Below are 13,357 nucleotides of genomic sequence, written 5' to 3'. Positions count from 1 at the left end.
GATTTCAAATAAAATTCACATATACCGAGTAACAAGGATGAGATCATAGAGTATAAATGGTCTAGGGGTTATCCTGCTGATCGTGTGAGATTAACAGTTCTGTCCTATAGAGCAGTCTCCTATCTTGTTCATACGAAATTTGTAAGACTCAGCAGTATAATAGACCATTTATGCTGTATGGTCTCATCCGTGTTACTCGGTATATGTGAATTTTATTTGAAATCAGACATCCAGACCCTTTCCAACCATTTTCCGCTCATCAGACTTGCCCCTGAAGAAGTCGTAAGGCGAAACGCATTGGGTTTGTCTAGTCAGCTGTATCCAATTTGAAACTATCTCGTATTTACTTGTGGTTATGGAAAAAACTGCTGGACATGTTTGAAGAGTAATCTTGTCTTTTTTTTTTTTTATTGTGTAAACCATGAATAAATTGTACTTTTTGCTGAGATACATAATTCTGAACCCAATTAATATGTTGGGTGGCTCCCCACATACCATTGCACCCTTTGATACCTCTTTTACATGTTTTCCTTTACCCCTCACTAACAGGAGGGGTTTTATCTGGGGTGCTGGAGAAACCCCCCCATTTTTTTTCTAGATCAATTTAGTGGCCTATTTCAATAAATGTTTGTAATATATATGGGTACTTGTGTAGTATCACGGCTCCAATCGCATGCCAAATGTTGTGGCATGAGATGGCATGCGATGCGATTTTTCCCGTTTTTGATGCATTTTTTTAAAAAATTGCATGCGATCGCATGCGATTTTGATCACAAATGCATCCAAATGCATTTAAATTGGTAGGAAACATGTGAAAAGCACCCCAAATGCCATTTTTAACACTGTACCAGCCCCACTATCAACGCCAACCCGAAGCGTGGCGAGCGCAGCGAGCCCATGAGGGGCGGCGGTACGCGTCCTACGACCTTTTCATACCCCCACTATCGACGTCGGCGTGGAGTTGAGAATAGAAAGTGTGGCGAGCGCAGTGAGTCACCGAGCCCGAAGCGTGGCGAGCGCACGCGGATACCTTCCCAGGTATACGAGTCACCTCGCGTGCTTCACAGGTGTCCGCGGGGCTCGCTGCGCTCGCCACACTTCGGGCTCGCTGCACTCGCCACGCTTTCTGTTCTCAACTCGACGCCGACGTGGATAGTGGGGGTATGAAAAGGGCGTAGAACGCGTACCGCCGCCCCTCGCCACGCTTCGGGTTGGCGTTGATAGTGGGGGTGGTACAGTGTGTGAAATGGCATTTGGGGTGCATTTAACATGTTTCCTACTAATTTAAATGCATTTGGATACATTTGTGATCAAAATCGCATGCGATGCGATTTTTTACTATACAATGCCCATCGTGGGAGCCGTGATTCTACACCAAGATGGTTGGAACAACATTCCTGCCTAATTCCTTCAGAAACAGTGTGCTAGTGTACCTAGAAGAATTGATTCTGATTTGAAGGCAGAGGGTGGTCACACCATATATTAATTTGATTTAGATTACTCTTCATTCACTTTGCATTTTGTTAATTGATAAAAATAAATGATAGCATTCTTACTTTACGGCATCTTTTGTGCAGTATTGTGTGTGTTTAAAATATACAGTAGTTAAAGGTCCAGGGGGAGTGCCAAGATGTAGGTGTGCTTGCCAAAAAAAGTAGGCTTTGGCCTGCCCTGGTTTAGCCTTTGTCAGGGGTATGCCGTTGGGAGTGGCTTAAAAAATATTTGTATACAGTATTACATGTCTTGATCTTTTTGCAGGAGGATTTCGAAATTTGCACACAATTGTTTTGGGAGCATGCAAGAATGCTCTGGAAGTAGATCTTGGCTACCTCATAATAACAGCTGCTAGAAGGTAAGTTTTCCATGCTTTTGAAGTAAAGTTAGGATAGATTTATTTTCTTCAAACTTGCTGAGGAACTCTAGGTAATAAAGGTACCCGGCGTTGCCTGGGTGTGGTTGTTAATTCAAGCATTACTTGAATTTTAAGCTGTTTTAAGCTTAACCATTCACCATGCCCATAGTGTGACTGGCATACACATGTCTGTGGTGGGCCCATGAACTCTACCCCCCATATGATATGCATCTTTGCCATACCTTGCAGAATTCCTGACCCACGTTGTGGCTGGACCCCAGGGGAGTCGGGATTGCGGGTGATAGTGGCTGTGAACCTAATCAATGTCCTCTTCCCCCTTTATTTTATGCAACTTTGCCATATCTTGCTTCCTTTGGTATAAATTGCTCCAGGCATTGCAGAGTTATGCTTCATATCTTGCTTCCCATCCCCACTTTGTGTAGTGGTTGGACCCCTTTTTGGACCCCCATGGGGGTGCTAGGGGTGTTTTTACCCCCACAGTATATATTCTGATTGTAAGTCATATCTGTACCAGAAAAATTGTGGTAAAAATTGCTGCAGTAATTCCGGAGTTATGCTGAAACACACACACAGGGAAAACAGCATTGAATAGGGCCCCGCAACCATCTCCCCCATCGGGAATGGCTGCGGGAGGATTGAATACCCCCCCCCCCTTAAGCTTGATGTATACATTATATTTTCAACTGCCAATAACCATGTTTTCCTAAAGTTGAATATATTTGTGCCCCCTAATGTTAAAGTATTTCATCACATTATAAACCACAAAAGTAAAATATTTGCAAACTACATTCAGTTAATTCTTTTTTTTTTTTCTTTCAAATTGTTTACCTTTCTGTCAGTTGCAGCCTACAGTGTGTATGTTGGGAACATAAAATTCACAATAAAATACCTGCCGGCACTGTACGTCCCTGTTTATATACTGTACCCAAATGCACAACTTTTATGCTCTGTGAGTTGTTTCCTAGTGTCCCCAGGCTCATTGACAAATGTGAAAATGCAGATACAGGGAGTCTTTCTGCTTGTAAAGAGTGCAGGTATACGCTGGCAGTTACAGAATCATCTATAAATCCACAGTCTCACCATACCAGGAATTTCTCATATTTATGCGCTGACTTTACATATGTAAAGTCAACGCAAAACTAACTTCATTTTGGAGAGATTGCAATAGAGTTTGTAAAAAGTTCAGTATATCAATGAAGCAGATTTGCAAGTTCTTCTTCAACAACTGTATCAGTTGTAGGTTGGCGTTCATGTGCCGTGATATTTACACTTCTTTTTGCTGTTAAGCAATGATAAGCTTTGGTAGATTGTTCTGATTGCATAGCCTAAAAGAGCTTTAGTCATGTTTCCTATACTTAAATCAAGGTTACATGAAGTGCGTATCCAACCTTCCCTGACCAAAGATGGCGTGTTTTCGGCACTGAAGATGGCTGAGCTTGAGTTTCCGCAGTTTGAAACCTTACATCTGGGATATGTGGATGAGTTTTTATTACAGTGTAAGTGAATGTTCTAGTTTTGCTACTTTATTAAGACTTTTGGTGCTTGTCACCTTTTTTGTTCTCTACTATACCAGAAGTTCTCTTACAGCCACAACTTTGTGAATTGTGTACATTGCGGTGCATTTATTTTATGATTGTCTACAGCATTATTTATTATTCATTTCTTTTGAAATACATTTAACTATTCATAATAAAAACCAAAAAGCGTGAAGAAAGTCATTTCACACATTTGCTTGTTAAGAATGCTGTTAAGAATCAGTTTTTGACAAATTAGTCAGTATTTCCTGTTTATGGTAATGTTTCTCTCCTGCGAGATTTGTTTGTTAGATTGCAAACCTAGGTTCTATCAACAATGGAAATAATTTACAGAAATAGATGAGAGGGAGTGATCGGAGTTGTTCGTAAGAATTCTCTGTCCCCAGACAAATCTCTTTAATGGACCCTCCAGCATTATTCTTACCCCCACACACTGTGCCCATGGCTTCCCATTGTACCATTACACCCTCCCCCAAACACACGCAGGCTCCCTCAGAGGTAATAGATACTTCAGTGGCCTTTCCTTCTAAAGCTGGGTAAGCACTGGACAAATTTATAGACAATTTGTCATTCAGAGACGATTCGTAACGATAAATAGACCACATCATCCAGTATGTATGCCCTATCGTGCGCTCCTGTTAGGCGATTGTCCCATCTTTTGCTCTGCCCCACTTGCAATTCAGTCTAGGTATGTTGTTAATGATGTTTAGCACATTAATACATATTTTGAAGTGTGTACACGCTACCTACATTTATTTATTACTGATATATCGTTATTGACCAAACCCTCTATTATTTGGGCTTTTGCAGGATTCTGCAGTGTACATTGTAAGACTGCCCCCCATTCCTAGTGTACATATGTCCCCATTGTAGCATTATTCCACCCTGATTGATTGCTTTTGACAACGTCTCCACATTACGATCTCTGTAAAGCTTGGTACATCTTCCCTTGGATATTGTTTCACTCTATTTTAAGTTGAATGATCTAAAGGCCTATACAAACTAGACAATGTGTTCAGTGAGCGATATTGTTGAACAGTTTCCCTTGAACCCGTGTCCTAGGCAAATGATAAAGTGCATACATACTAAATGTCTAGTAATATGCAGGTTTTGCGAACGACATAGCCAAAATTGAGCGCCATGTACAGATGACAAACCGTACTTAACGAACCACAGGAGTGTGCATCACTCATCGTTTGCTGTGTACACACTAGCCGATATTTTGAACAATATCGCTCAAAAGGGTTCAAAATCGCACCTTAACTCTTTTTGCTAGATCAGTGTTTTTCAACCACTGTGCCCGTGGCACACTAGTGTGCCTTGAGCTGTTCTCAAGTGTGCCCCCAGATCTAGAGATGCCCAAACCAGTTTACAGCCACCACCAGTTTAACTGTTATTTACAGGTATCTTATTTTCATGTAAAGGGCCAATGTATTTTATTTTTGTTACCTGTGGGGACCAGTGTGATTGTTTTTTATATGGAGGCCAATAGATTTCTTTTTTTTTCCGGGAGGGGCCGATGTGTTTTGCCCTGTGGGGATCTCATGGTGTGCCTTGGCAATTTTAAAATCTTATTTAGTGCGAGGTAAAAAGGTTAAAAATCACTGTGTTAGATGTTTGCTGCATACGTTAATGTTTAATGCTTTTTCTTGCTCAGGTAAGATGACAAATGCAGATCTAATGAAATATGGATTGGCAGATGTCGCTGAGAATCCTGGCATTATCACTGATATTGGAATGAAAGCTGTAAATGAGGTCTTTTCCTGCATCAAGTATTTGGTGATCTATAACTGCCCTCACCTTCATAATCCTAAAAATTGGATCACAGGTATTAGTCATGAACTGTTCTCCCACTATTCTAAGCAGAGATTAGGAGCTTGTAGGTCACAATACAATTCTGGATTACTTCACAAGGATATGCACAGTAGGCAGTAGGTAATAACGTTGTTGAAGATGTGCAGTGGAGTTATATAAAATCTGCTACCCTCTAGTCTTAATTTTGATTTAAATTGATGTTTGTTTGATATGGCCTAATCTTGTATTCATAATATGCTTATCATTCATTTCTGAATTAATGGCGGCATAATCGGTGCCGCTGCCCTTACATGTTAGGTTTAGGACTAAGGGCAATTTTTGATGATAAATCAAACATCCATTTTGATTTGGACTGTTTATAATTGTAGTCCCCATAGTCTCAAGTGCTCCTGTTTAATTTCCTCTTTATGTGTAGGCTCATTTTTTTAACTAAAAAAGGTGCGTTAACCCTTTGTGTGCCAATGTTGCTGTGAGAGATGTGCAAAATATCCGCTAAAAATGCCAGTGTCGAAGTCCAGGAATACGAATGACTTAAGTTACTACCGTCAAATGATGTTAAGTCAAATTAAAGTTTTGTTAAATAATGCGCTAAAAAGAAGTCGCTGTGAGCGGCTCCGGCATTTTTAGTGTATATTTTGCGCATCTCTCACAGCAATGTTGGCACACAAAGGGTTAAGCCACGTTAGCTATGGGATTTATTTATTTCAAAAGTGAAAATTCAGATATTATTCAGTTTAGTTTTTAAACTTATCCATAAGTGTTCATTGTTTTGGTTTAATTTTGTCAATTTTTAATTATGTCATTAATTAAACACAGATGTATAAAATGTTAAACCATATGGCATCTGTTACATCAGGTGTCATAACTTTAAAAAGGCTGAGAAGCCTGCATTCAACACCCACTATTTAAGTTCCCTGGTATTATGTGACTTTTCACTTTACGGAGCAATTAGTTAGACAGATAAATAATGTGTTTATATTATTTCATTAAGGGAAATCTAAAGACGTCCTGGAAATTGTATTTCCAATTGTACATTCTCATTTAATACTTTATCTGCTTCCTTAAAGATCACTCTCGTTGGAACCGGTTGGTTGATCTCAGCTTGGTGCGTTGCCATGCCATAAAGCTGGAGTCCTTCAGTCAGTTTGTTGAATTGCTCCCCAGCTTAGAATTTATCTCGCTGGATCAGATGTTTCGGGAACCTCCTAAGGTGAAATCTTGGAAAAGATGCTAAACAAACTTTACCTGTTTGAAGATCAAATAATGTGTATGATTACTGTGATAGGCTTGCCTTGTTGGTGAAAGATTTTCTTACCAATTTCATTTGATCCAGAAGACTTGTATACGAGTTACATCTTTGTAATGATTATTTCTTTTGCTTATTTCAAGGGTTGCGCCCGAGTAGGACTTAGTGCAGGGACAGGGATTGGGGTGTCTTCAGCCCTTGTAAGTAATCAAAACTCCAACAATGAGAATGAAAATAACAACAATCACCAAAACAACAACAATCTCCAGCACAATAATAACCAGCAACCGCACAATATTCCACCTCCACAACAAGAGGAGGGGAACGAGGAGCCAGATCTAAGGCCAGAGAACCATGTAGAGGAGCCACATATTGCAGCTGAAGGTGAGCCTTACAAGAATGCTTATCTATACATAAATCAGAACTGTAGATAATCGATGGCGTAGATGAAAATGTGCATTTTTTTTTTTTTGCTGACTGCTCATCTGGTGGTCGCCAGGCCTGCAAGCAGTCGATGTAGATGTAACTTTTTTCTTCCAGCAGCAAGGTAACGCACAGCAGCTCTATCTTATGCTTTGAGACCAGTGGAAACTATTTTCTTATCGGCATTATCAGTTGCCAAGTTTCAAACTCCATAGATCCTGAAAGTCTAACTTGTCCTGGCTGATTAACTTCTGGTCTTCAGTAAGTTAAACTCTTAAGACTGTCATACGCTACGGTGACTTCAAGGGGAGAAGTTGCAGCCGATCCCCCTTGTGTCCCCTGTGACCTGATCGGGTGGCAGGATTGCATGCGATATATACCAATCGGTCCTTATGCATGAACTGTATCTCATGCAATCCCATTCCCTGCTGCCGGGAGGCTGTCCGAGTTGGAGGTCGAATGTCCAAGCAGGTCAGATCTCTGATTCGATGCACACTGGACCGCGCATCGGATCTAATGTCAAACACATGCGGTTTGGCCACTTTTCACCCGATTTTTAAGGAATAGTGGTAATGAGATTAAGTGTTAAATAGAACATTTTACTTTTCTTAACACATTTATTGCTTTTCTATTCAACACTTATATTTTACTAATAATCTCGCTAACATTATTTCTTTAATATTTTAATTCCATTCATCACTTTTGTATCCCGTTCTGTACACTTTAGTTATTTCACTGGTGTGCTGCTTCGGGGTTCTGGCTTATGCTGATTTTTGGGGTGCTACACCCTACACTTAGATGTAGCAATAAGGACCCCAATACTCAGAAAAACCTTGATGACTGGCTTGGGGGCTTTCCATATATTTGCAAATTTGCATATGGTTTGCATATATTTGCCAACCAAGATCTCTTAATTATATTACCGTGTAGGGCAGTGAATTAGAATAGTTGCTATTGTATATAGGTCAAAAGAATTCACCAGGTATAGGCAACACTCATGGAACTGAGCAGGATTTGCTGGAGGGTAGTGTTTATCTTTCAATAGAACTCTTCACATCACTGACCCATCTGTATATGGTATCTGGACTCAATATAGCTTGACTCTAGGCCGACAGTCATAAGGTCGACCACTACAGGGTCAAAAGGTCAACATGATTTATTTTTTTACAAAATTATGAGCCGGCATGTGCCGACAGGCAGTATTTCATACCCTACTATCCACTATGGCATGGAGGGTGAATATAATAGTGTGCAGAGCACAGTGAGGCACCAAGCCCGAAGAATAGCGAGCCATGCAAGGGGATGGGGTACACTTACACGTGTTCATGCCGACCTATGTCGACATATACACCCCCAAAAAAGGAAAACTCATGTCCACCTTTCCATTTTGACCATGTTGACCTTTTGACCATGTTGACCTTTTGACCATGTTGACCTTTTGACCATGTTGACCTTTTGACCCTTTGGACCCGGTCGACCTTTGGACTGTCGGCCATATGACTCTATACCTAGACATTGTAGATCTAAAATACCATAACCCTATATATAACACATACATGTTATATACAGATGGGATACACCCTTTACAAGGGTTTTATTGTACATTTTATCTAGTTTTTAGAGCTCGCTGGGGAGACTGCAGCCTCCAATGACATTGGAATGAGGACCTCTATTGATCTTAGCCCAGTTTGCCCTTCAGTACTTGCCTTGGGTTATGATGGGGGTTTGGGGGGAGTGACGTAACGTCACACGAGCGCTGATTTCATTATTGGTGATGGATCTCTTCGTCTGAGCCAAGCTGCTGCCCCCTATGGAAAGAGGTTTGTGCGCCTGTAATGAAACACTGTAAGGTTGGACTGGTAACTATAAGGAATCCATTGCCTCAAACATCGAGAGACCTTATAATAAGCCAGAAGCCTCTATTAGGGTTATATTGAAAAATGCAATCTCAATGTTATGTTATATGTTGTTAGTCTTGTATGTCTATTATAGAGGTCCTCAAACTATTTTGCTCTTGAGACCCCATCAGACAATAAAAAGAATGACACGACCCCAGAAAGTAACTGTAAAAGGTCATCACATCACATGCAGTGGCGTAACAATAAATTTAGCTCCCCCCTGCCAAAAGGTTTGTGGCGCCCCCGGCTCCTCTCCAGCGTGTTTCCCCAGTGTGTGACGTGTTGACATCACACACATAACGGAGAAGCTGAAGCAGGAGAGCGGAAGAGAGACCAGCATACACTACTGCTTGCCTTGGCTCCGACGCATCCCAGGCCGCCCTAGCATGCCCATCCGCCCACCCAACCTGTAGCCAATAGCTGGCTCTGTGTTCAGTCAAATGAATCAGTGGGGGGATTTTTCATCTCTGCCATGGCCCCACCCGCGCTGTGGCTGACTTGCCTCCAGTGCTCAGTCAGTGGGCAGCGGCAGGCAGCAGCATGTCAGTGCGTCGTGTGGGTGCCGGCGCCCACACAGACTCCGCTGCTGCTTGCTCCCCCAAGCGGCTGCTGGGGCTGCCTTACAGTACTTACGCCACTGATCACATGTATAGTCAGGAGACAGCACATACATAGCAGCATTGTGGAGGCACAACATGATGTGAGGAGTCCTAAATAACATACAATTCAACAGATGTTTCAGACTCCTTAAATCACTGACTGAGATTAGAAAAGTCATCAGCCTGATGGTCAGCAACATGGAGTCGCGACCCCACAATGAGAACGTTGGACCCACTTTTGGGTCAGGACACAGTTTGAGAACCGCTGGTCTTTTATATTACAGATGGAGCGCCTCTCATTTTTGCTGGCGCTGCGCCAGCGCCAGAATCTGGCGGAGAGGCGCCCCATCTGACTGAGACACGCATGCGTCTCACACGCACGAGTGTCTCAGTTTCCCGTCGGCGGGGGGATGGGAACCCTGTCCGTCTCCGCTTCAGGGAGACGGACAGGGTTAGGGGGGCGGCAAGGCGGCGGGGACCCGGGGGGAGCCCCGTTGTAAGGCGACGCGCGCGCATCCCCTTACGGCGGCTGGCGGATGGCGAATCTTCCACCATCCCCTGCAAAGAAGAGACCCGATCCATCTGTATGTTAGAAGTGCACTTCGAAAAACTGATTGTTCTCATGATCCTATATTGATTATGGGTGTTTTAATAAAAATATTATGATTATATAAAGTTGTGTTTATTATACTGAGCATAGCTGCGCCTCTGTATAACGGGAGCCAGTGAATCTTTCACTGACTCCATCCTTACAGTATTGCATTATGATGGACAGGACAATGAATGTGCAACCTCATTAGTGTCACATATCTGATCATTCTGGGTGGTTAGAAACCTAGGCCTGATTAAAACCTGATTGCTAGGCTGTGTATACTCGACAGGCGGAACATTGAATTCCGTCTGTTGAGAAACTGTCGAGCTGAGCAAAAAACGGGCCAGGAACATTCCGACAGTTGGAATCCAAGATGGAATACCCCCCTTAGTCATATAAACATGGCAAATTTTAAGGCGACCCTCTGTCACCTGCTTTGTTTGGTAGAACTTGAGATTGTTCCTGGCATACATCTGTGATGTGTACTTGTGTTTTCCTTGTATGCAGCTCTGAACGATATGGAGGATGTGTCACAAGATGACATTAGACCAGCTGAACTGGAGAATGAAGTTGCAGCCCCCGATCTGGCCGTTTTACCAATGGATGTGGATGAAGAACGGGCAGGTGTGGTGTTTACAATAAATGGAGTCTTCTTACTAATCTTTGAATGGAGGTTAAGTGAAGGGAGATAAAGTATCAGCCAATCAGGACCTAACTGTCATTTTTCAAGCACATTATGTGACATGGCAGTTAGGAACTGACTGGCAGGTACTTTTTTTCTGTCCACTCCATCCAAGGCTTAGTAAATAGACCCTTATATATGCAAAGATTATTTAGCCTCTTAGAGTATAAAGATGGCCCTGTCCACTTAATTCATAAATTAGGAAAATAACAATTGTCATTTTAATGTGTTGAGCATCTGAAGTCCTTGTAGAGTAAAGCCTTATATGAATGGAGTTATTATTGCTGATGAGCCGTGTACATGGGGCCACTGCTGAACAGCAGCCCCATGAGTCTATAGTTAGTGTTCATACTAGCACCCTGCACCCTTCCAAACCAATGCTGTTCCTCTTACCTGCCTGCGGTGTCGCTCTGCTCTGGTGCTTCTAGTGTGGTCTGTATTTCATCACTGATATGCAGACCAGATCTGTGCTAGGAGCAACACAGCAGAGAGCAACACCCCATGCAGGGAAGAGGAAACTGCGAGGATTTGGAAAGATGCAGGATGCTAAAATTAACATTACTATAACTATTAAGCAGTCATTGGTGACCGGCCTCTCAATACAGACAAAAGGGGGGTTTTGAACCAAAAGGTTCTCTGCAGCACTAATCGATTGCTATCCAATCAGTATTTATTATGAAAATACCAGTTTGATAAATGAATTGGATGATCTTTACAATACGAATATACAATCTTTATTAAAATAAGTAATAAAATAAATTAAGAATGTATTATTGGCCATTTGCAATGAATTAATAAACATTTGATACAAAAAGAAATAGTAGCTTGTGTAATACTGCACAAATTAATATATTGTGTATATAAACAATATGTGGTGGATCTGTTCCTAAAATGCCCTTAAGGATATACAATCCCGTCTTAGTAGTACAAGATGATGGTATATTTATCACTGTTTAGTCCACTCCAGTATGGATGGTATGAGTCATGGCTGATTGAACAGTATTGATTGTAAGTCCCGGGGTGCAGTTGTGTGTCTCCTTACAGACACTGGGGGAGGAGGTGTATTTACTAAAGTGAGGGTTTTGGAAGTTGAGTTGTTGGTATGCGGTCACTAGGTCTACAAGCATTAGGTAGACCACTATAGGTCGTCAGGCTCTAACTATTTTCATGAAGGTGCTAGGTAAATTATAAGTAGAATCTGGTTGCCATTGGCAACATCGTCATTTCTAAAAAGTGCATTTTAGTAAATATACTCCTGGGCATGTAGTACAGCGGAAGGGGGAGGCATGAAGATGAAGTAACCACAGCAATAATCCCACAACTGTAAGTTGCTGGCTGCCCTCATTGTCTTTCGTCATTTAATCATAAAGCGCATCCATCCCCCCTATGAAAGCAAGATTTTGCTTCTGTACTGAACAGGGGGTCATGAGATGATCTGTAAATTGGTAGTTCAGTTCTAAAGTTACATCGCTTACAATTGTTACAAAAATTATATTTTGTTGCATTATATGAAATATAATGGTTACACATAGGGTCCATACACATTGCTCAGTGTGTATGGCCAGCGATGATGTGAAAATGACTGGCCGTTAAAAAAAAAAATCACCCAGTGCATACACACTGAGCTATTTTCACATGGGCCAGCAATTTTCACTGACCGTGAACCACTTTCCACAGTAGAAGACTGTACATATATGTAGGAGAATACATATTTCAAGAAAAATCTATAGAACAGCACATAGTTTAAAGAATATATTCTCTTCAAGTTTGAAATAATACTGAAGTGACGTGTAAGGGAAGTAATGATATTGGTCTATTCTGCAGGACCCAGTGGTTTACAACCTGTTGTAAAAGCTGCACCAATCACAGTCCACGATTCTGATAGCGAAGATGAGGATGAGGTCAGTGGCCCAAGTGTTGGTAGCACATCTGTCAGCTATCCCCATGATGAAGATAAAAGTGACCAGTTGGCAGAATCCCAGGACAACTCAAGTGAGAATGGTAGATTATTATTATTATTATTTTTTTTTATAAATGTTTTTTATTCAAATAAAGCAGAATGATTATACAGCAAATAATAGACAATGATAAATTTAGGCATGAACAGCATATCATTGTACATACATAGTAATCCACTGAGTCCAAAACAATGAGTATCCAATAATTTGTAATAACAATGGTGTTCTATACAATAAGGATGTATATCCCAATAAGCAAGTCATGGACTATAGAGGTGTCGGCGTTTAAAGAGGAGTTTGCATGGTAGATTTTTTTTAATTGGAAATGTTACTTACAAGTTCTGTTTTTCTTCTTCTTTTTCCCTGAAAGTAACAACTTTTTTGTAAGTGCTACAAAACAGGGATACCGTTGATGCTCTGTATCAATTCATTTTGCAATGTTTGGCACTGATGGATGGAGACGGTGCTGCTGCAGACAATAGATGCAATCAATTCTAAATACATTTCAGGTTTTGCATTTATTTCCCACCTGAAAAACTGGCGCATTTGAATCCACTTTATGTGCAGCTCCGAATTGGGCCTCTTTTCATCTGATTCCAACAGATCTGGCTGAGAAATGGAATGAAAAGTGTCCAAATCCCAGGTGTTTGACATTTAATTGGATCTGATGCACACTGCAGTGCACATTGGATCTGAGCGGAGGTCGGACCTGCAGAACATAAGATGAGTCTGTATC

The 13,357-nt window shown here is 41.4% G+C and overlaps 1 protein-coding gene across 8 annotated transcripts in view; it reads left to right on the top strand.

Moving 5' to 3' along the window:
- FBXO38 (F-box protein 38) overlaps window positions 1–13,357 on the top strand; it is a 55,937-nt gene that overhangs the window by 17,473 nt on the left and 25,107 nt on the right. For 7 of the 8 annotated variants that reach the window (XM_083182040.1, XM_083182037.1, XM_083182042.1 and 4 more), the window contains 7 exons: window positions 1,759–1,852; window positions 3,239–3,369; window positions 5,066–5,236; window positions 6,291–6,433; window positions 6,613–6,853; window positions 10,489–10,605; window positions 12,488–12,664. In XM_083182040.1, coding sequence (XP_083038166.1) covers window positions 1,759–1,852; window positions 3,239–3,369; window positions 5,066–5,236; window positions 6,291–6,433; window positions 6,613–6,853; window positions 10,489–10,605; window positions 12,488–12,664 — 1,074 coding nt within the window. The remainder of the gene's footprint in view (window positions 1–1,758; window positions 1,853–3,238; window positions 3,370–5,065; window positions 5,237–6,290; window positions 6,434–6,612; window positions 6,854–10,488; window positions 10,606–12,487; window positions 12,665–13,357) is intronic. The other variant, XM_083182041.1, reaches the window with a different exon arrangement.

The sequence above is a fragment of the Crinia signifera genome, chromosome 4 (genome assembly GCF_055691185.1).
Source record: "Crinia signifera chromosome 4, ASM5569118v1, whole genome shotgun sequence".
Lineage (NCBI taxonomy): Eukaryota > Metazoa > Chordata > Amphibia > Anura > Myobatrachidae > Crinia > Crinia signifera.
Note: the sequence above shows the minus strand (reverse complement) of the source record. Positions and strands in the feature narration are given on the sequence as shown.